Below are 23,776 nucleotides of genomic sequence, written 5' to 3'. Positions count from 1 at the left end.
AATTCCAAACCTCAAGGACATAGCTAAATCTTCTGTCGTAAGGACTTTCTGACTAAAGGAAGTTTGGTGCTGACACCCAAAGCTGTCACCAGTGTGGTAGGTTGCTGAGGCCATAAGCATTTTGGAGAGAATCCAATTTAGTGTTGGGTCTTTCATTTCACTTCCCTTAAGGTGTCATAGTGTGCACCAGCCTGGTCTCTTCACCCTGTTTTGGATCAGCTGCAAGAGCTGGGTAGACCCCTGAAAGAATTCAGGTGTTTGTTTGACATGATAGCATGGCTGTGAACGTGTTTAAAAGGCCAGTTGAAGGCTTAGATTTCAGGAGGACTTGTGGAGCTTTTTAATGGTCTCTGTGTGGGGTAGAAGAGGTTCCCTTTACTCTTGTCTAGGAGCACCTGAATTCTTTAAACTTGTTGTAGTTCTTTCTGTATGTCAAAGGCAGCTAAGTCCTGTCTGCTGCAAAACTGCAGCCAGTGTGGTAAAACCATGTCATCAACTGGGTAAGAGTGACTGCTGACCAGAAGGGTCCTAAATATGAGAACTCCTCTTAAAATACACTATTCCCCTTTCCCTCCAATCAATGCATTTTTAGCAGAATCTGAGAGGTTGGATCCAGAATGCTGCAAGTGGTGTCATCCAGGGATTGAACCAGAAGCATACATGTTGCCTGTGAGGCAGAATGAGCAAACATTTCTGGGTTTAGGGATTTTCCTTTTGAAGCAATAGCATGGGCACTGGTTTTTCAACTGTCTTTTTCATGAAAAAAAGTAGGAAAAAGTAATGAAAAATGAGTAGTAGGAAGATGAGAAAGAAGTAATAGGAAAGTCTGAAATTCTTTCAAAATGCACTTTGGCAAAATACATTTAGCTGCTCCTAACAGCACCATTTAAAGGGAGAAGAATATGCACTTTTAAAAGCTGGGAATCTTGATTATGCTCTACAACTTTGCAGCTCTCTTCTAACTTGCCTTACCCCGCCAGTGCACGGGGTTTATGGCAGCCTTTCCTCTGCCAAGCAAAGAGGCTTTGCATCTATCCCTGCCCTTGCTCCAGAACGAGAACAGATTGCCTCCAGAGCAGTGCCAAGAGAGGCTGTGCCATGGAGAGCTGCTGCTCCATGGCCTGGGGAGAGGGCTGATGCTGTGGGGCTCAGGGAGAAAAAAAATCCCACAGCCTGCCTGGCGCTGCAGCCAGACCATTAGCGCAGTTATGTAAACAGAGCATGGCTGCCACTCACTACAGAGCAGCAGGAAAAGAAAGGACATTCCTGCTTCAGCTCCTGCCAAGGGGATATAATTGGAGAGTGCTTTGGGAAAATTACTGCTGGGAAGGGGAGGTTGCAGCCTGAAGCACAAATGTGTGAGTCACTCAGTGAATGCAGTGAAGGCATCGCATGTGAAGAGCACACGCTGGGGAGTGTTAAATCTTACACAAACTCCCCCCCAGCTCTTCCTTTGGTTGGGAGGATCATTGTCTGTGCCAGTAGAAAAAAATTACTTGATTTACCAAAACCCCTGATCAGACAAACAAATTATTAGAACATAAAAATACAGAAATGTTTCAAGGGTCTAAGCAGCGGCTACACTCTAAATACCTTAATGAGATAAAAGGGAGGTTTTATATGAAGCCAAGGCTCCCTGATGAGTTCATAATCCTGTAAGAATAAAACAAAGCCATCAGTCATCAGCTTTAGGTTGAAATGTCCATGCTTCTTATGCTGTCCATCAATTCAACAGTTGTTTGTGGATGTTGTCTTACAAAAAAATAAATAAATAAAATGCACTTTGGACAGAGTGGAACAAGCTACTTTTTGTTTATATAATGGTCTGTAAATCTCAGTACACCTTCATATGTTACAAACACTACCATGTTCACAGGAAAGGCACGAATGCAGTTTAAACCCAGTCCTTTGAAAAGCACTTTTGCCCCCTCCTTTCTCACACTTTCCCTCACACAGTGGATCAGGCCTTTGTACTTGTGCTGGTCCGATTCATCTATTTGCATGCGCGATTTGATGACATCCATGGGAGTAGCTAATCCCCAGGCCAGGACTCCAGCAAAACCACCAGAGAGCAGCACAACAAGGAAACCTGCAGGAGAGAGTGAAGGGAGAAGAGCAGTTCACTTGCATCTTGTTCAGCTACAGGCATGTCAGATTTGACAGCAAACTTTGGCAACTTTCATGGTTTTTAGAGGTTATTTTGTGCAGCTCTTGCAGTTGTGTGTTTCCAGTGATCTCAGAGAATTTTTGCACATGTGACACTTTGAACACCATGTGAACTAGATGTGGTACAGCCTGAGAGCACTCACACCCTCTTCAGATGAATCTAATTTTTATAATTCTAGGGGAGATGCTCTTTTGCTGAATCTTACCTATTCAATCTTTTCTCAAAGTGGATAGTTGCTTTTTGGAGCCAAATCATAACTAAGACCCTGAAGTGTCTTTATCTTCTCCACCTGGACTTCATATTCAAGCTCTGGGCTGACCTTGTCTGAGCTCCATGATGGCTCCCAGGAGCTTTGTCCATGTTTAATTTCTTGTTACCCTGGTTTTTATTAACAGGATTTCATATCCACATTCGAGGCACCAGAGTGTGTGCTAAGAACCCCTCCTGCAGGAGGAGGAGGAGCTGCTTAGGGACAAGGTGGGCACAGTGAAGCACTCACAGGCAGGCTGCTGTCACTAGGGCTGGCGCCAAAGTCAGCACACACAGAGCAACTCCTCATGAGGATCTGGGTGAGGTTTTATGGGTACTGGGTGATGTTTGCCCAGAGCATGGTTTCCCTCTTAGTGTGGGACTAAATAAGCTGTTTCTGCAGGTAATGGCAGATGCTTTCCAACACCCACCTGGTTTATTTCTCCCATCCGGTGTGAGCCAGTCGCACAGAGCAGAATAGGAAAGGAAATATATTGCAGAAGCAGAGCAATCCCTGCAGAGTAATGCAGAACAGCCCTTGTAGAGACCCCCAAAACCTTCCTCCTTGATGATAACCTTCAGACAGTGCAGAGACCCTTGGTACTTTGGCTTGGAAACAGGCTGATGTGTGGTGGAAGGGCATGGGTTCCTCTGAGTCTGCATCCGAACTTTAGCCACTTCACTAGGGTTTGTCAACACAACCTGCAACACCAGAGAATGGCATTTTAACCCTCGCAGTTAAACAGTTTTGATCTCCCTCCTGTAAATCCTTGCCTCCCAGCTTCTTAGGCAATAATACTGTCTGTGAGCTCCAGCATGCTCCAGCCTCCTCCCCTCTGTCTGTGCTGCTCCACCCTGCAGCAGCAGCAGGACACGTGTGTGAGCTCAGAGGAAGGCAGGGCAGAATCAACACAGGATATTAAATACCTGTAACTACTTGCTAAACTAGATGGGTGTGGAAAGAGGGATGTCCTCACCCACAGGGTAGCATACATCAGGGCTCTTCTTTATATCTGTATTTGAATCCAGGCTATGAAAATTTAGCCCATGTGAGTCCCTGACTGCTAGAAAACACCTAGAACCTGACCATCTGGACTGCTCTGTAAGAGGATTGTGACCAGGCACACATTTCTGCCCAGCATGCCATCGCTGTGATGGGATGAGCTCCAGCACATTCTCAGCACCTGTGGCTGGGTCCAGGAGCAGTTTCCCTCATCTGCTTGTGGGAAACTGCTCCTGGACCCAGCCTCGGCCCCTGCAGGTTTGCCATGCAGCATCACTTCCCAGGGTACCCCAGTGAGTTTAATTCCTGGGAAGGCAGCGCTGTGCTCTGCCCGTCCCTGCGGCGATGCTGGGAAAGCAGTGACCCGTGCTTCACTCAGAGTTCTGTCTGTCTTACACAAACACACCGTCGCAGCCACTGGGGGAGTTTGCTGCCTATCTATGCTGTGTTTTCTTCCTTGTCCTGCGTTTGCTGCCAAGGGCTGTGTCATGTTAATGGCACGTCCTTAAGCGTTCTGGCGCTCCAAACCAAGGCCAGCACGAGCTGCCCAGCAGGACTCGGCCACGCCACCGAGGCGACAACTGAAGGGGCAGCGAGGGCAGAGCATGACCTCCCCTGCAAAAACAAACCCACCAGACTTGTTGCAGGCTCCCCTGTGGCCTCCCGGACCGAAAAAACATTCCCTGCTTTTCCAGCCGCCTGTGCTTGCGAACAAGATCTCTTGTGGTGCTTTCCCTGCGGGCTGTTTACCTACCCGGGCAGCGCCGGCAGCAGCTCCAGAGAGGGAAACATCCAGCTTGGACGGCTTGGCATCTGCAGCCCCGTAGCGCAGCTTGCACAGGGCGCCCAGGAAGTTCTTGTAAGTGCCAAAGGACACTGAGGAAACCACTGATACAGCGAGGACTGAGGCAGTCACCCCTTTGTAAAATCCTCGGACCTCGTGGGAAACAGAGAAAAGTGGCTTTTAAGGGTGAATGGCATGGGAAAGCATCTGCTCAAAAGCACTGGCTGTACATTGCTGAGTCAAAACGTATTCCCACCTTAGAGCTCATCAGCAAAGCTAAATTTCACCTGAGGGCTCTCCCAGCTGATGGTTGCGTGCAGCTGGTGCCCATCCTCCCCAGACTGACAGAGGCAGCTCTGCTGCTCTGAAAGAAGGCATCTGCAATTGGCATCAGCAATGCTGCTGAGAGGCACCCACCTTCTCTGTCCTGTATGTTTCCTGAACACAGTGCCAAAATCCTCTGTAGTGGTTCTCAGTCTGAATTCTCACCTAGGAATACAGGGACAACTTTAAAATGCAGATATCATATTAAAATAAATAAAACAACAAATGCCATAGCAGCAAAACAGATAATTCACCATAAAATAACATGACCAAACAATTTAATTTCTTTTTCTTTAGAGACAAACATAACCAAATACAGTGAGATATGGAGATGTAACGCAGATAAAGTATTATCATGGGACTATTTTTCTGAACAGGAGGTGGAAAGCAGAAGGGCCTCTTTGGTTTTGTTCCATAGTCAAGAAATAAAGCTCCAACAGGTACCTTTACTGTGTCCAGTGGATAACCCACGGCTGTGCTTAGACCACCTGAAACACAGAATATGTAGGAGATGGTTAACAGCACATGTCACAGCAGACTTTTTCACCCATCACAGAAGGGCCCTGGGGAATAGCAGAAAACAGCTCCAGAGCCCAGCTGTGCCTGGCACCAGACTCCTGGAGCTCCAGTCATGACGTTTGAGCCATGAATGACAGAGAAAAATGCAGATTTCTGTGTGACCAAGGCTCACCCCGAGGAGGAAACAGAGTATGGGAAACTTATCAGGAGCAACAAGACGGAGCAAGATGAGACAGGGGGAGACACTGGGAGCCCTGCCCCAAAGGATGAAGGGAGGTTCCTGGGCTGTGTTTGTTTCCCCTCTCAGCTTAGACACTACAGCATCTTTGAACTATGACCAAGCGTCCCCACTCACAGAGCCTGGAGCAGTTTTGGTTTCCAGGGCTCGGCGGGATTTGGGGCAGGGAGGGATTAGCGCTGGGAGGGTCCAGAGGCAGCGGCTGCCGAGCCCGCCCAGCGCGGCCGGCTGAGCATCACATGCCGTGACAGCGTGTCCAGCCCCGGGCCGGTGCCAATCCTCCAGCAACGCCCCCGCTCACTCCTAGAGCCTTAAAATAGCCGCTGGATATGTATTAATCCTCTGAGACAAAGCTACTGCCCTAATGGCGAGTAAGGAGGGCTAAAGAGCTCCAACACGGATTTCTCCCTGTCGCAATAATAAATAGATCTCACCTCACTGCATTTCTCAGCTCTAAGTGCTAGCAGGTGACAAAGGTGCTGACCAGCAAACTTCCTCTCAGTACACCTGCCAAGCCACCTGAGAGGAAGTCAGGCTGGAGAACAATGGAGCTCTGTCCAGGTGAGTTATTTAGACAGAGATCAAGTTCACAGAAGTGCTGGATGAACCCATCAGGCAGTCAGGCATTCAGAGATACATCTAGTGGCTCACCTGATGAAAACTGCCTCTCACTGAGTTCTTTAAAAAAATAAAAATTAAAACCCAAGCTACTTAAAAATGTGTTATTGGTGTGGGCAGGTTTACCTCTGATTACATGGCTGCTTGAGAGCTCTGGAAAGCTCTCCCATGTTCTGGAGAAAAGCAGCAGCTGCTGTTGTGAGTCACCAGGAGACAATCCCAAAGTGCATTACTCAGAGGAGCACAACCAACAGCATCTTTCTTGCAGAAAATTGAGGTTTGTTCTTCAAAAACATCTATCAAATCTGACATCAGATAAACAGCAATTAAGGGGGGAAAAGGGCCTTTGGAAGATGGAAGAGAGACAGTGATGGAGGAGAGAGGGCAAGGGGGAATACACAGGCAGTTATATGGCTTGGAGAAGCAATGGCTTAGGTCCAAGCAGACAGTGACAATGCACAAAGTCATCTGGGGACACCTGAGCTGTCCCAGGTTCCTGGCCACCAGCCAGAGTAAACAAGGAGGGACACTGGCAGCCAGGGAAGGGCAGCACATGGGTCAGTGCCAGGATGGCAGGGCTGCCCTCACAGCTGCACTCCCCCAGGCCATGCACCCCACCTCAGCTGGGAGGTTTTGACACATCTCATCGTTTTCAGAACTCCTGAACCTTGGAGGAGATGGGCATGGGCTGACCACATGCTGGGGACACAGGGGCACCATGCACAGCTAAGTTCTGGCTCACTCCACTGGATAAGGAAGGCAGGAGCTTTGGCTCATGCAGATCACATCCCAAGGATGATTTGGGTCTGTGTTTGACCAGAACTGACCTCCCTGTTCACACGATAAGATCCAAAGACAGCAGCACAGTAGGTTGCCCTAAACAGTCTGTTTCAGCCCTAGAGGCTCCCCATCACCTTGGTTCCAGTAAGGGTCAAACTTCTCCACTTGGGAGGAGACCATAAAAGCAAATTTTTCACTGCTCCCAGCAAAGATGTGAATCCCCCAAACCTCCAAATAACCCAACCTGCCATGAACTGTGCTACTTAGGGGCACAAAGCACTCCAAGCAGTTGTCAGAGCTGAGGAGTTCAGCCAGGTCTGTCAAAGGCTGAGGAATGAGGGCTCTGCACATTCTCACACGATATAAATAGCCTGGCACTAAGACAGCATGACCCACACATGCCCTGTTTGCACAGCAAAATCAAAGAAGGCCAGCAATGAACAGTGGGCATACAGGAGAGGGTTCCTGTGGGACTCCTGCTGAGTAAGACTGCATCAGCTGTGACAAAAATAAATATCAAAACCAAGGGAATTTCCTTTTTTGGTTTTAGTGAGCCATTTTTTATGCCTCCTTTATCTGAGATATTCCCAGGTATTGAGCAGAGCTTGCAGCACACACATGGAGTGCACAAAATGGATCACTCACAGTCCCACACAAGTCAGGTCACTGAGCAAGCAGCTCAAATAAGGAGAGATTCTGGTGGGATGGCAATCACAAGGGAGCAAGTGGCAGCTGTACAGAGCCCAGGAGGCTGCAACAGCTCTGAGCTGATGGCAAACCTTGGCTGAGACACCCAGGGAGAAGCAGGGATCCTTGTCCATGCACTGGATGGGCAGACAGCAACTTTCAAAACCCTTTGCTGGGAACATCAGTGCACAGACCCCAAGCAAGCTGAGCTCCATGCAGTCATATGACCCCAGCAGGAGCTGCTTTATCTGTAAGAACACAGCATGTTCCTTCTGTAGGGGGATTATTTTATCTTTCCTTGGACTGCATGTAACCTCCCAGCTGTGGAAAAGCCCAGTCCTGCTGCAGGCCCTGCTGCACCACCACCACTGGGTAAACCTCGGCTTAACTCCCCCAAATCTTTACTCCTGACATAAGAGCCAAGTCATCCTGCAGTCATCACCAGCCATCAATCCCCATCCCCTGCCATGGCCCAGGCTGCTGCTGTAGCAGGGCTAGAGAGCATGCATGGGATCACAGGGAAATTCAAGTCAGAAGGGTCCTCAGGAGGTCTCTAGTCCAACCTCCTGCTCAGTTTTACTGGCCAGGAAGGAGTGCTTCCTAAAACATCCAGCCATGCCTGCCGATTATAGAAAGTCTCCACAGTGACTAGGCATGTTCCTCTCATGTTTTGTCTGTCTGGAGCCAGAGCAGATCACTGTTTCTTGGGCTGAAGATGTTGAGCTTTTTATCTCATGGCCACAGAATCCATTGCCCAGAGGTGATGCACGTTATTTGTGCAGCTGCCTGAGGCAGCCAGAGGCTGGATTTCAAATGGGCATGACCTCTGCTATGTTTCAAAGGTACTTAAGCCATGCTTTCTCCAAGACACTCTGGAAATAGGTGTTGGTCACTGGAATGTAACTTACTAAATAGAAACTCTTATTTTTAAAGTTGCCTCAACTTGCTTGATGCTCCTTAGCTGGGTTCACAGCCTCCTTAGGAACATGAAAACTGCTTCAGCTCTAGCAAACATAAACCTCAAAAGAAGCTGAGCACCAAAACCATCCCAGTTCTTGCAGGATAGATGTCCAGCCCCAGGAGCTGTCCCATCTGAGGGAAGGATGATGGACATAGAGGACAGGATGGAAAATCGTGCTCTCTGACACACTGAGGTCAGTGAAGTGCCTTACAACAAACAAAGACTTTTCTGGTCCCAGCTGGATCTCCACAGCCTGCATCCCCTCAGGCTGAGCCTGTGTCCAGGGCACAGGGGAGATTCTTGCTGCATGGCCGGGCAGAACACGATGCTGGAGCCTGGACAGGGGGTCACAGCACAAACCCTGGCTTTGCAAGGGAGCCAGGGCAGAAAACCAAGGTGAATTACCATCTTCAATCTCTGTTTTCAGCTCTTCGTGTTCCCTTGCAAAAGAAGTTTGTCCTTAAGTGACCTGACTCAAACTGTGCTAGAAAAGCAAAGGAGTCCAAGAAACAAATGCAATCATCTCTGCCCCACCATGGACATGAAGTCTGAGAGGAGGTTTGGTTAATCCTTCTGGGGTGGACATCCTGTTGGCAGCCCTAGGACAAGGCTTCATTCTCCACAGGGTGCTCTGAAGTCAGAAGGGAAACAGGAGGAGAAAGACAAGCTCTCATGGTAGGGCTGGTTATATCCTCCTCTCCCATGAAGGGTTCCCAACACCCCTGGGAGACCAACACCCCAAGCATGGGCACAACGGGCACCTCCAGGGCTGGATGCTGCTGAGGTGCCAAACCTCTCCCCACTTACACATGATGAGCAATTTGTGGGCAAGGTAAGACTCAGCATGGTCCTTCCCAGGACAAATATATCTGCAGCAAGACCACAGGCTGTTCCTGGTGAAGGAAAATGCCAAATTTCAGCAAATGTCAAAGTGAGATCGGTCACACAGGCTTGGGCTGGATGTCTCAGCCACCTGGTAGGTTTACCTGGCCTTTCTGTCAGTGGTGACCCAAAGGCTTTTCATGTGGTATTTATTGGTATATTTTATATATATATGTATATATTATCTTGTATACTTCATTAATTTAATGAGATTTCAGTGAAGAACTGAGACCAATGGGTACATTTTGTCATTTAAAACAAAGATGGGTTTGAGCAGTACATGCTCTAAAAATGTCTAGAATTTAATCACAGTTCTCTCCTGTTCCTTTTTTTATATACAGCTAGCCTACTTTCTCCCAGATCAAAGCCTGCTGCCTGGCTCGCCTGCACTGAGATCACCATCTCAACTGCAAATACATCTTAACCTAAGAAAATGCAAAGGGACATTTGCATCCAGACAACCTGAATGCAGTAAGAGCACTGTGCTTCCTCCCCTCTTGTCTCACAAATCACATCCTCAGCCCCCCAGAGCCACCATCCCTGCTGGGACCCCTAGATGCCAGACACGTGAGGGTTTCGCTGTCAGAGCTACACAGGCTGGTTTGTATCTGCACAAAACCTATTACACTCTGTCTCTCGCTATTAGTTTTACCCTGTCCCACTGCAATCAGACTGGAGGAGACTGCAGGCCATGCCCTCAGCTGACCAAGCTACAGCGCTGCCTCTCCAGCAGCTCTGTGAGCCTGCTCTGATGACATTTCCCACTTCCTAAGGAAGAACACACTTTTAACAAGCAGCCCCCATCAAGACTCTCAGCTCTGCTATTGAGACCTGCTCTTCAGCTGAACAAGAAGGAAACACAGCAATCTGCTTTGGTCAACAAGCACCAATTCATGCAGTTACCTCCGATGGCCCCAGCAATGAAATCCATGCGGAGCGCGGCTGCTGCCGAAATCACCCCGAGAGCGCCGGGGAGGAAGGGAAGGGACGAGGATCCGGTTGCGTCTTCCCAGAGCCCTGCCAGTCCTTCAGACACTGGTTTGTAACAGGAATCACCTTCCTGGAGTCTGCCCTTGCCTCTGAGGATTGTGAGCCTTGTGGGTACTGGATGAATCTGCACGCTGGTGGCAGAGCTGGGAGGCCTGGAACAGTTCCAGGAGCACAGTGAATAAATAATCCCATGAAGCGCTGAAATGCTGCGCCAGGGCTGCTGCTCCCAGTGCCCTTTGCCTGGAAAGTCCCAAGGGAGACGACTCTCAGGGTAAGGCTGGCTGTGAGGGGGCCATGCCCTGCTGTACTTACCAGCCCCAGAAAACAGCTTCCACACTTGTTTGCCAGAGGACACTGCTGGCCTGCGCCACGGAGATGATGCACTTGTGGCTATTTGCAGGATTCCTTCTTCTCCTATCCCAGCCCATTCCTTCTCCTTCTGAGGGACCACACACCCTTTCCAATAATGGAAATTCTTTCTGCCTTTACCAAGCCGTTTTCCTTGACTTTCCTGATGCTTGAAGCTGACCCTAACTTCTACGTATATCCCCATGGGTTATCACCCACTCATTATTTATACAAATTGTGAACCCCAGTAATTAATCTAACCACCTCCAGAGTATTTGCTTCTATTTCAGACAGCAGCAGCATAGTTTTTCCAGCCCCTGGAGCAGTTCTTCATTTCTTGCTCAGATTCCTAACCCCCTTTCCAATGTCAGCTCCTTGTAGAGAGACCTGCTGATCAAAGGGAACCAAGAGTTCAAGGAAATGTCATATTGCCTGTTTTTGCACAACACTCCCGTTACCAAAGGGTGCCTCATCTACGTGTGGGAGGTTAAGCTTTGCCCAGAGACACCCTGGAAACTGAAGTCCTGATGCAATGAAGGGCTTGCCAAGCCGTGACCTGAATTTTACCCCTCTTGTAGAGGTTTTCCCGGGTCAGAGCCAAGGTACATTGGCAGCAAAGGGAAAAGAAAATTTCACGGCTGCTGCCCCCTGGGTCAGCTTTACAGGGGAGCTGAGCCCTTCAGTACCCAGTGCCATTTCCTGCACATTTTCCAGGAAGATATTTCTCACTGAAGCATGTGTTTTGGGGCTGCTGTGCCAGTGACATATAGCACAGCTCTGTGGGAGGGCACAGAGTTTCTGGGAATTGAAAATGAAAGTATTTTTGTTAACTTGCTTCCTGTGATTTCTCATGCATCCTTCCCTGAATGCTTTCTGTTCTGAAGAGAACAGATTATTCCAGGTTTAACATCATGCAAGAACAGCAAAAAACTTAAAACCAGAAGTAAAATATTATCTAGGGAGGTAGCAATGTCGCTGCAAAAACACACTGGGTTATTTAGTAGCTCTTCCTTGCTTTACCTAGTGCCCATACAGGAGTTATTAATGGTTAATCAGCAGTCTGTGCATGCCAAGTGCAGGGAAATCTGTTGTTTCGTCTTCTCCCATCATCCTGTTCTGCTGCTGTCCTTGCAGAACCCCTCCAGCAGCAGAACCAGGGATGAGACCTGTTGTGCCAGTGACACACAGGGACAAGGACACAGTCCCCTGTGGAGAGGCAGCCTGGAAGTACATGGAGGGTGGGATTTTTCTACACATTGCAGTGACTGGTGCCATATCAGCATGAAAATAGAGGCTGGCTGGCATTTCACACTGGCATTGGGGCTAATTAGTAGTTTCCATGAAATATCAAAAGACCAAGCAAAATTCCTACCTTCTTTAGCTGAGCTGAACAGCTCAAAGCGAATCTTCCTCATGAAATCATCTGAGATTGTAAAAAAAACCCAACCAACCCAGTCCCCTTCCTTCTGTGAAAAAAAATTAACCCTTTGTTTATTTTTTTAACATCCATTCACACCAATGCTTCTAGCAAAATGTCACTTGCTTTATGTAGCAGGAATCTGACTCCATAACCCTTTGATAATGGTTTTGGTCCCTTCCATGGGGTGTACCAGGAGAGGTCAGGTTTTCCATTTGACTGGGTTGCTTTACAAACAGAGGTCATTCAGAAGGTGTCCATATGAAAGAAGAATATTTTGGGGCTTGAGCCATTTCACCTTGCCCCATGAAGGTATCACTGAGACAGCCAGCTCTGGAGGAATGCACACACAGAGCTGCTTCAGGGATATCTGCCTCAACCAAGGCTTAGCAGAGTAACATGAGCCTGAAGCAAACACAGTCACCACTGCAGTACTCTCTGCTCCTGGTGTGCAGTCAGGACTTAGGGGAAAATAGGATCCGCTGCCAAGCTCAGCCTGGCCACCACGTGATGGCAGCAAGGCAAGAGTCTTCTGGAAGAGGAGCCCCACACAAGGGTTCAAGTGCTCAGATGAGTGCAAGTACTGAGGGAGGTGTAATCCTGTGTGAAGGAAACCCCATGTGAGAAATGAAGCCTGTGTTTCTGCTGGCACGCTCCAAACAGCACAGACCTGCTCCCTGTGGAAGAGAGGAACCCTCAAGGCAGCAATTCAACTTCCCTTACCAGGACTCCTCCCAGAGACAGAGTCCTTGAAGTCTCACTCTTCTTCTTCTGAAGGAGCTGCCTCCTCCCCACTCTCTTCCCTGAATTTCAGAGATATACCAGCCTCATGAATTTGCCAGAACCAGGTCCCCCAGTGCTTCAGATCAATGGAGACAGTCCAGAAAATTCATCCCAAAGAAATCTTGAGTTATCAGGCATTTCTCCAAGATGAAATATTAGTCATTCCTGTCCCACTTTGACATAGTGTCCAAGGACTGCAGATCCAAGGATCACTGCTTGTCTAGATTGCAAATAAACACCATGGTCCACACCTATGCAGGGAGGAGAGAAAGTGCCTGGTCCTAACCTAGGTGGTCTTCTCAAGGCAGGGCATAGGAGATCAGACACCAAACATTTTTTGAGCCTCCACAAGGGATAGCATTCCACGAGAAACAAGTCACCACTTCTTTCCTCCAATAGCAAACTGTTCAAGAGAGATTTGTTCCAAATGGGCCAATTTCACAGGGGTTTTGAGAAAGCAGAGCATGGAAGGTGCTGTCAGATGAAACCACAGATCTGACAATATGAAGCAATCCACAGGAAATCGTGAAACTGAGTGATAAAAAGTGAGGAAGGTCCTAATTTTGCCCAGTGTGTGATGGATGAAACACTCCATTTGCTTCACAGGAGGAGGCAGCTGTCTGCCCACCCAGGCAGAGAGATCTGCTCCTCTGCAAAGTGGCAGAGGGTCTAGAGGACAGGCAAAAGGAAAGGTGGGAAGGGAGCCTTTAGGCAGGCAATCAGTGTTAAACAGCATCATACAGGTGAGACAAAACAGCAGGGGCCTCCTTTTACTGTCTTCTTCCACAGCTTGCTCTCAGGACTTTACCAACTCCACCTGCAAAGCCTGTCCTCTTTTGGTTCTGCCATCACCTGCCAGCTCATCCAGCCAGGTTTGCTGAGAAAATGCTCCTCCCTCGCTTCGTGCCACAAGAAGATGCATTTTCCATCCCACCTGCACTGTGCAATACTGCACTCACATACACATCCGTTAACTCCTGTCCAATTTCTTTTGGAAAAATCCTTGACTGGAGGCGCTGTTCAAACAGCGTTACCCGCTCCGCCCCCGGGCTGTTTGCACATTGCAGAACAGGAAAGAGTGACACCAGCAGTGCTGAGCTGGCAGGGCCTGGCCCTTGGCTCCAGTGCTGGGGGTGGGATGGGGGGTGGAACCTCCTGGCTCCAGCTGTGTTATGGATTTTCAAATCAAAGCAGCTCATTGTCCTTTATCTCAGGTACTAAAGGAAAACCAATAATTCCAAGGACTCGAGAACTCACAGCAGGAATCCCACAGCAAAACAAACAGAAGCAGTAAGGAAAGCACTCTGAGCATTGGCAACTGCATCAGGTATAAATGATACATGATTTCACCTCTGGAAAGCTGAAATGAGGTTGCAATGTTTCTAGACACATTCCCAAGGGGAGGGAAAATAGTACATTTCCAAGAAGCTGAAGATTATTGCAGTAATTCAAGAAGTCACAGATTTTCTGGCTTTTGGCAAGTCATTCCATCTCCCTATACCTACTCTTCTCATCAGCATAACTGGCGTGTCCACTGCCATGAAGACACTGCAAGGATCCAGACTCTCCCTCAGAGAGCCACAAGTCTCTGCTCAGGAGTAAATAATGGGAAAAGGTGGAAGTAACAATATTAGCACCCATCCTACCCAAACACCTCTGTGTGATGACATTGTTCACAGGTGTCCCAGGATGAGGGAAGGGATGAGAATCTTGACTCCATGTTTCAGAAGGCTTGGTTTATTATTTTATGATATATATTATATTAAAAACTATACTAAAAGAATAGAAGAAAGGATTTCATCAGAAGGCTTAGCTAAGAATAGAAAAGGAATCAATAACAAAGGCTTGTCTCTGACCAAGACAGTCTGGACACGTGGACTGTGGTTGGCCATTAATTAGAAACAAGCAGATGAGACCAATCACAGATCCACCTGTTATATTCCACAGCAGCAGATAAGAATTGTTTGCATTTTGTTCTTGAGGCCTCTCAGCCTCTCAGGAAGGAAAAATCCTAAGGAAAGGATTTTTCATAGAGCATGTTGGTGACACCTGTGAAATTATCTATATATTGAAAATGTAAGGTGTTACATAGATCTTTCCCCAAAATCATAGAATCACACAATCATGGAATGGTTTAGGTTGCAAGGGACTTTAAAGATCACCTAGTTCCAACCCTCAGGCTGTGGGCAAGAACACCTTACTCTAGACCAGGTTGATCAGGGCTGCATCCAGCCTCCCCTTGAACACTTCCAAGGATGGGGCAGCCACAACTTCTCTGGGCAACCTGTGCCAGTGCCTCATCGCTCTCACAGCAAAGAACTTCATCCTAATATCTAATCTAAACCTACTCGCTTTCAGCTTGGATCCATTCCCCTGTGACCTGCTGCCACATGTCCTTGTAAAAAGTCCCTCCCCCTCTTTCTTCAGCCACTGGCAGGCCCTGGTTACATCACCCTGAGATGCACAGTAAGAAGAGGAAGTTTGACAGTGCACCACCACAGCAAGCCCTCAGGAAGGATTTTATGCCAGCCTACATTGCTGCAATGGAGGGAGGGGATGTCGGGACTGTTTTGCCTTTCTGACTGCTTTTTGAGCCACTTTCCAACCTCTTGCACATTTTCTGCGCTTTATTGAACAGAAGATGTAGTCAGTGACTTGGCAGCAGGCTTGGAGAGCCAGGAGCAGAGGGAGGCACTCACCTTCCTGGCCTGCTTTTCCCTACCACCAAGCAATAAAGCACTCCTTATTTCATGCTGACGTTAATGCGCAAGCCTCTCCCCTTTCAGCAGAGGCACCTCAGGTGTTGGACAGTAAAACACAGCTGCTGTAGTAGGAACAGAGACAAGCTCCCAATCTATTTATTGATGTTGCTGGTGAACCATCAGTGCTCTCTCCAGAATCTGTGTCTGCATCTTTTTTAGCAATTTTTTCCAAACTGTGTCTCCTTGAGACCTCTGCTTTACACCAGTGAAAAATCTTTGAGATGCTACATTATTGACTAGCCAGTGGTCTTCTTCCTTAATAACTAGCTGATTTTATATGATTTAACAACCTCAGAGCTACTTGGAAATTGGAAAGAAAACTCAGCTCTAGAACTATAAGGCATTATTGTCTGGGACTTTGAGATCAGCTGCTAAAGTCACATGGGAAAGGGTTACTTAACTGAAAAACCTGGCACCAAAGAGTTCAGAAAAGAGTTCTTCTAAATGCCAGCATTATAATGAGCTTATGTTAGAGGGGATATACACAGAGGAATGTTATCTTGCAGAAATAGAAAACGGCTGAAAAGCAAAGAATGTCCCTTAAAAATACTGCTACAAAGAAAGTTTAATGCTGGAGGAGAACCCCACGTTGTTATTGGGGAGTGGGGGTGGTGGTGAACAGCCTCTGACACCTGTCCTAACTTGATCAATACTAATTCAGGGATCTCTGCCACCAATCTTTGCAAGCAGTGTGCACTGTCCTAGTGCAGATAAAGACCCATTTCAGCAGCAAGTGTTCCGTCCTATGCCTCCAACATTAACCCGACTTTTTCCATTGGCCCGAGCAGGGGAAAAATTAAAATCCAAGCCAGAAGTTTCTATAGCTTTTTTCAGGAGCACTCTCAACCTTAACAAAGAATACTCAGACACCAGTACTAACAGTACCAGGCTCTGAGTATCATAGGAAGTGCACAGTCTCACTTATCACCTGCCTTATTTGTTCAGGAGCCATAGGAATGGCCACTTCCAGAGCTCATGGGAAGTCTCTGTAGAGGCACAATGGTCATCCTGCCAAGCCTGTTTTTCAGTTTACAAGAAATGGGTGTCTTTCCTATAAGGCTGTTGTAACCACAAACATTCCACGTAGCAATTGGAAGCCCACAAATGACCCTGCAGGAGGTTGCCTTGAAGACAGGCCAACACATTAAAAATTTGTCCAGATATAAACCTTAGTGGCTGTGTGCCTACTCTGTTAAATAGCCTAGCACAAATTTCGATTTAGCTGGACACCTAGTCCCCCAGTCACTGACTTTGCATGTGAATACAGCTTGTGCCAGAGGATTTCAAATACGTGATGTTGGAAGTATATTTTTATACCTGTTGGCAGTGAAAAGCCATTAGCCTCACAGAAAGGTTCCTGTAAGAACAGGGTAACTTAAAAACAAAGCCATGAGGCAGAAAAAGGAGTTTGTTCTCCTAGTTCTGCCTCCTGTTCCCCTGGGCCAAATCAGTATTACCAAGTTCCTTATCTATAAAATAGGCATAATTGCACCTTTTTACCTCACAGAAACAGCCTGAGGCTTAGGTTATACTGTCTGCAAATTCAGACTGGAAAAATGCTATAAAGATGCCAGTTACTGAGCTTTTATCTTCCTTTCCTGAATGATTTCCCAACAGTTTTTGCTCACTGTCACCAATCACAAGTGTATTTGCTGAGTGACTGAGTAACTTGCAGAGGGAAAGATGGGCTGGTAGATAGTTATTAGCTCAGGTGACTGCACTCAGTGCCCACTCTCTTATCTCAGCATGCCTCTTCATGGTCCCTAGCATCTCCCAACTGTGATGCTAAACAGCATTTGGGTTCTGCTGGAGACCTGCTCTCAGCATCCCTGGCTGCATGGGCATGCAGAGTCTCCTGGCCCTCTACAAACAAGGTCAGCAACTAAAAAACCTGCTCCACCTGCAGCAAATATAAGAGAACAGAGTCCTTGTAATACTTCAAGTACTTTGGACTCAGGTCTTTGCCCAAATACACATTAAAAAAGAAATTATAATTTCTTAGCCATCATAGTACTATCACAGGCCAGAGACAAAGATGGGACCTGTGATAAGAGGAGACAAGACTCAGCATGGCCATGTGTAGCCAGCCCTCTTGGAACCTTCTTGCTGACCACAAAAATGACAGAAAAGGAGAAAACTCAGCAGTTTAGTTTAAAAAACCCCAAAGTATGTATGATCTTTGAAAACAAAAACAATGCCAAGGAAAAGACTTTGGACTCATGCCTATAGGCAGCTTTTTCTGCTTTTTTGGTCTGTTCATTTCTCATCTGCTTCTAGGGAAGCACCCAGGGGTTTGCTGTGGTTTGGTATTTTGAACGAGGCACAAGAGAGCTGACTATGAACAGGGATAGATTTCTCCTCAGAGTGAACACAAATGTTGTGGACTGTTTAGTGTGCAGGTTATGCTTCTTTCTCTTCTCCAACACGCCAGTAACACAAACTAATCCACACACACGTGTGGCAGAGGCTGAGACAAACAGCAGAAGGTGCATGTCAGAACTTGGCCAATTCTGCTTAAACTGGAGAGGGGCAGGTTTTCCAGAAGGTATGTGTTCCCAGCAATAAAAATGCCTCCAATTTACCAGGATAAAACATGGAAAGTTGGAGCTAGACCAAAATTTTCAGGGCACCTTACAACTTAGAGTATACTAAGCCACTCCTGTCCCCCAGCACCTCTGCCTCTGCTTCTCACAAGCTCAGCACTTCAGGTATTAGCCAAGTAAGGTAAGCTCAATTTCAGATATTAGCCAGGTAAGGTAAGCTCAATTTCAGATATTAGCCAAGGCAGGTGTTTGTCTGCCATGATTCCCCTGGGAACAGAAGAGGCCTTATGTGCTGAGACCCTGACCAGGACAATTTGGGGGATCACAAAGCCTCCAGCCATCAGCAGATCTGTAAGGAGGGCATTCTGCTTCAGCAGCACTCAGCTCTTGTACAGCTGCATCAGTTACATTTCATGCTTTGAAGCACCAGTCTTATCAAGGGATTTTATCAGGTTGGGAAGTTTCAACACGGTATACAGTACCTTTGAAGCCAGTGGGATAATGACGTCAGAAAATACCCTAAAGCCACCCAAGGTCATAAAGTTAATGGATAATAAAGTCATCTAGTCCCCTGAGAATGATGTCTTAGCTGCTCTGCCTTCAAGTACAGCTGCATCCAGAGGTTCTGGAGTATCCCACAGATCTGACTCAATAACACACCATCGAGTGGGACAATGCAAACAACAAGTAGGGCAGCAAACACAAGAATGTTTAGGAAAACAAAGAAAATGGACCTGGAAATGGACAAGGAAAATGAATCCACACAAAGGTACCCAGTGAATTCACCTGGAGAAGATTATTTTTCAGACAAAGGTGCTCCTATACAGCAGCTCGGTGCCTGCTGGTTTCCTATGTACAATGTGCCCCAATGTTTCTCTCATTTCACCACTTGGATTTATTTGTCACCTCTTTGGATGCCAGCTTCTGTAAAGCAATCTGTCATCAAGCCTGGTTGTGCTGGACTGCAGCTTCTGGGAAATGCAAGGTTTTCCTTCAAAGCAGTTTGCTGCTGTAAATATAATGTTCACCTTACACATGGTCTGAATGCCATCCACGTTCACATAACATGGGGCACACAGCTGCTGTCCCAAAGAGACTTTGAAGAGTGATTCAGGGAACCAAAGAAGGTGCTAGGAAGAAGTTCAAAATCCAGTCACAGCTCAAAATAGAAAGGGAAACTGATGCATTTTTCTGGGCAACACGATGACAGCTGAAGCTGTGATGATGCAGCAGTTAACCTTAGGAAGTTAAGGAAGGGTCTGAGGGCAGAAGGCTGCATGAAAGAGAATTCCCCATGCAAGGTAGTCCCAGAGCTGGCCAAGCCTCAGCAAAACTCTAGGGAGCAAAGTGGAGGCTCCCTCATCCACCACCCTCCACACTGTAGTGGGACCTTTCCACTGGGACATGGCCGACTGTTGATGCCAAATTCCCAAGCAAACAGAAGGATTTTGAAACACCTGAGTCAACAATGTATATTTTATTGCATGCCACTGCCACCAGGATTTCCACGAGTTCATCACAACTCCACGTTTTTGTTCTTTGCCTACTTCGTTGTGCCCCGCTGCTTCATGTTATACTCACCTGCAGAGTTTATTCTGTCACACCGTTGCTCTCTGCCTTTTCCTGTTCCATTCCCTAGTCTCCTGATGCCCTTGAGCAGGTTTCAGTTCGGTGGCACCTTCTCACAGATTTCCCCTGCGTGCCATTGAGGACAGCCAACAGGGTCACTCCTTGCCACAGGAATGAGGAGAAACTTCCTCTGCTATCTCACCCCTCCAGCATCCTCTGCAAAGCCTCTTCCACCTAAAAGACAGAGGGACAAAGGTAAGAGGTTTTTTGAAGGGTTAGATTAGGTTATAACCTTTTCTGTCAGGCACTTGGCAGTGCAGCTGCTGTACGTGCTGGTAGACCCTGTATGCTCCCCAAGCTGCTCTGGGCTCTTTCTTTTCTGCCTGCTTTATTTGAGGGGCCCACATTTTGCCATGCAGCAGGGAAGCTCAGTGTCCCCAAAGAAGAAGAAAGCAGGAAAAGTACAACCCCTCTCTCCAGCCCTCCAGGGGATGCATCCCAGCAGTTGCAAGTTGTGTTTGGAACAGCCTGAGCAGAATGAGAAGGAAGGCAGTCACAGCTGAGCCTAATCCATGGAGCCTGGAGGGCACAAGGGTCCCAACAGGCATCTGAGTCACACTCTGAGCCTGAGGCATTGCACATCAAGAAAGCAGACACAAGGTCAGACACAGCTTCTGAAAAATCTAGGAAACAGCCTGAGAGAAGAGGAGAACCATTAAATCTGGTTTCCTTTGGTGTCAGGTTAGGTGTCCTCTCCAAAATCATATCTGTACTGCACACATACAGCCCTGGATGAATATTCAAAATACTTGATCTAAGAAATACCACCCAGCTGTAAGAGCTCTAAAACTTCCTTCCATTTATGACACAAATACAAGCATCTCTATTGACTCACTGTCCCACCCACACACAAGATGAATAAACTCATCCACATCCACACAGCGCTGCCTCACAAGTGTAACTTACACTGAAAATAAAACAAAACCCCAAGCAAGAAAAAAAAAACAAAAGACAAACTTCCAGTGGGACTAAAGCCATGCTCATGCCTTAGTGAACCAGCCCTGGACATCTCAGGCTTTGTACCAACGAGCCTTTGCTGTTCTCTGCACTAGTACACAAAGTGGCCACCACCCCTCTGAAGTGCTCCAATGGGGTTCAGTAGCATTGAATAAAACATTCTGTCAAATTAAATAAAGCTTATAAGGAGCAGCTCAAGCATACAGGAACAAGACAGGCCTTGGGAGATTGCAGCAACCTGGGAGGGGCTGCACAAACATCAACAGCAGGATTAGAATTCAAGTGATCTTGACAAACTGGAAATACAATCTGGAAAAAGCAATTCAGCACGAACAGCTAGGAACAACTACAGAAAAAACCTGCAAGGTCAAGGTAGGGAACATTGTGGCACACAGAAGGGACCTGGAGCACATCATGTGTCACAGGCTGCCCATAGGTGAGCAACATCATGTTAAGTTATATGTTATGTCATGTTATGTTTTATGTTATGTCTCTTGTGAATATCTGATCTCATATTCAGATACATGAACAAGAGTGCTGTCTGTAAATCTCCCAGAACTCACTCAGCAAGGCCTTAGGGCTTGGTTCAAGGAACTCCACATCAGCTGAAGAAAGAGGGGCTAAGAAGATTCAGAGGTCAGAAGATAATTATTAATATAATTCAGAGAAGAAAAACTAAGACTGAAACCATCTTCAGATAACCTAGAAGTGCCTGCAAAGAGAGAGGAAATGTTTTCCCTGACCACTGTGAGCAAACATTAGAATTACAAAACCACTTCTGGTAGAGATGGTAATTCCTCTGAGGCAGATTGCTTGGGAGATCAGAGGATTTAAATAACAGATTAAAAACAGTTTGGCCAGGAACCTTTCAGGCAAAGCTGATCCTTCCAAGCCTTGTGCTACAAGACAGAGACCTATAACATCCAGATTTTCACCTACAAAACTCTGTACACGGTTGTAGCTTCCTCCATGGATCCAGGGTATACAAGAGTCACAGAAAATCACTTCCACTTACAGTTGCATAAAATGCTTAAGGGAAAACATCTGGTCAGGGATTTCAGTCTGGTCTCAAGTACTGTCTGTAGATGTGTGAGTTCAGTAAAACCTAAGGCTCCTCTTAGGGGGTGGGTGATAGAGCAGGAGTGGGCAGCTCCCAAAGCCATGGATGCTGTGTCAGAGGGCAGGACCAGCCCATCCATCTGCTCTCTAGCTCCAGCTGGTCATCCCCAGGTAGGGCAGGTATGTAATGAGGGCACTCAAAGCATCCTAGAGACACCTTGGTGCTTGATTCAATTTCATGGGTTTTAGAGATGAGAAGGAACCCAAATCAGCATTGGATTGGAAGATATGGATGATGTCGGGGATTCATTTAATGTTTTACATTCATTGAATAATATATTAATTGTAATGATAGTCCAAGAGCTGCTTAATCTGGGACAGATTCTCTTTTTTTTTCCTTCTACTAGTAATTTCAGACCTCTTTGAAAGCATCCTTGTCTTTGTTGATTTGTTTGTGTCCTTTCTTTGCACAGAAGGTAAAAGCTGGATTGATTTTTAATGTGTTATTCCACTGCAAGGTTTTATTGATTTTTTATGGAGCTGCTACACCTAAAAAAACCCCTGCCATACCCTGGAAAGCAATTAAAAAAAAAAGGAAATAAAAATCCACCTATCTGCTTTTCCATTCTGCTTTTGGAATTCACCCTCTAAAATTAATTTAGACTGTGCAGGCCCTGAAGAAGATCCTGTTACTCTAAGCAAAGCTGGAATAGGCTACTTATTGTTCTGGGCCACTGGTATTCCCCTTTCTCAGACATTGCCTGAAGAAATAACGAGCAGCTTAAACAGGGCTCCCTTTTCAAACTGTCAACAGCTTGAGTTCCCCATTTAAACACTCTGGCATCAGGGCACCCTGAAGCCAGGCAATGTTAGCAGGAAAGCAGAATTAATGCAGAACAAGAAAAGCCTGCGGCGAGGGAGAGGCCCCTTGTGCAGGGTGAGGTGCAGCAGTGCTGTGCAACACTAAGATCCAGGGCTCTGCAAAGCCCCATGGGCAGCAGGCTGCTCCTTTGTGCCTTTGACCACCAAAGATGGGGTCTCATTCCCACACTTCCCATTGTGCCATGGGGTCAGCATTTAGCACAAGGCCCATATCTGCTGGTGCAACCCTTCCTCCCCTCTCTGAGACAGTATTTGGGGGGGGAAGTCTGGTAATAGAATCATAGAATGGTTTGGGTTGGAAGAGAAACCAAAAACCACCCAGTTCCAGCCCCTCTGCCATGGGCAGGGACACACACCTCTCACTAAAACTGGTGGCTTGAAGTGCCCCTCAATTGAACACCTCCAGGGATGGGGCATCCATGTCAGTTCCTCTGATGTGGTCCAGAGTATTGCCAGCAGGTCGAGGAAGGTGATCCTGCCCCTCCACTCAGCCTGGAGTGCTGTGTCCTGCTCTGGGCTGCTCAGTACAAGAGGGACATGGAGCTCCAGGAGTGAGTCAGCAAAGAGTAACAGAGCTGATTCAGGAACAGGAACACATCTCTTAGGCTGATGGAGCTGGGCCTGTTCAGCCTTGAGAAGAAATCATTGAGAAGAGACTCAGTCAATGTCTGTGAGTATCTGAAGGGAGGGAGTCAAGAAGATGGACCCAGGCTCTTATTGGTGGTGCTGAGCAAGAGACAATGGGCAGAAATCAGTGCACAGGAAGTTCTACCTGAACATGAAGAACTCCTTTACTGAGCAGTGACTGCGGACCAGAACAGATTTCCCAGAAATGGTCTGGAGTGAAGGTGAATACCTCAGTGAAGGTATTCAAGAACCATCTGGATGCAATCCTGTGCCACGTGCTCTGGGATGACCCTGCTTAAGCAGGAAGGTTGGACAAGAACCAACACTGTGGTCCCTTCCAACCCAAGCTGTTCTGTGAAAGTGTCCCTGGAGCCTTCTCTTCTCCAGCCTGACCAGCCCTGACTCCCCCAGCCTTTCCCTGTAACAGGTCTGCCAGGCATTTTACCCCTATTAAAATGGGCACCCTCTCCAAAGTCCTCATGCTATCAGCTCCTCAGGCTTTCCAACCACAAGCACCCAGGGATGCCTCTCCCACGAAGCAAGACCCCCCCAGGAAAGCCTCCCCGG

The 23,776-nt window shown here is 47.2% G+C and overlaps 1 protein-coding gene across 6 annotated transcripts; it reads right to left on the bottom strand.

The window, feature by feature from the left end:
* Positions 1-1,795: 1,795 nt before the first annotated feature.
* SLC25A47 (solute carrier family 25 member 47) lies at positions 1,796-19,872 on the bottom strand. Of its 6 annotated transcripts, XM_059850336.1 has the most exons (7): positions 10,116-10,383; positions 9,138-9,223; positions 4,972-5,015; positions 4,621-4,692; positions 4,174-4,356; positions 2,848-3,118; positions 1,796-2,089 (listed from the first exon to the last, which is right to left on the bottom strand). In XM_059850336.1, the coding sequence occupies exons 2-7, from the start codon at positions 9,139-9,141 to the stop codon at positions 1,803-1,805; spliced, it is 861 nt and encodes a 286-aa protein (XP_059706319.1). In that variant the 5' UTR covers positions 9,142-9,223; positions 10,116-10,383; the 3' UTR covers positions 1,796-1,802. The 6 variants fall into 6 exon arrangements, with proteins under 6 accessions (XP_059706319.1, XP_059706323.1, XP_059706321.1 ...); XM_059850340.1 differs by lacking the exons at positions 4,621-4,692; positions 9,138-9,223; positions 10,116-10,383 and adding exons at positions 4,460-4,567; positions 19,637-19,872; XM_059850338.1 differs by lacking the exons at positions 4,621-4,692; positions 9,138-9,223 and adding an exon at positions 4,460-4,567 and having other exon boundaries at positions 10,116-10,382.
* Positions 19,873-23,776: the final 3,904 nt, after the last annotated feature.

This window comes from Haemorhous mexicanus, chromosome 6, assembly GCF_027477595.1.
Source record: "Haemorhous mexicanus isolate bHaeMex1 chromosome 6, bHaeMex1.pri, whole genome shotgun sequence".
Classification (NCBI taxonomy): Eukaryota; Metazoa; Chordata; class Aves; order Passeriformes; family Fringillidae; genus Haemorhous; species Haemorhous mexicanus.
Note: the sequence above shows the minus strand (reverse complement) of the source record. Positions and strands in the feature narration are given on the sequence as shown.

Excerpts from the sequence above, each read along its gene's own strand:
- SLC25A47 (XM_059850335.1), bottom strand. The coding sequence starts at position 10,143 with ATGGATTTCATTGCTGGGGCCATCGGAG. Across the intron at positions 3,119-4,173 it reads CTGCTGCCGGCGCTGCCCGG|GTTGTGTTGACAAACCCTAG; the intron begins GTAGGTAAACAG and ends CTGGTGTTGCAG. Across the intron at positions 2,090-2,847 it reads GGATGGGAGAAATAAACCAG|GTTTCCTTGTTGTGCTGCTC; the intron begins GTGGGTGTTGGA and ends TCTCTCCTGCAG.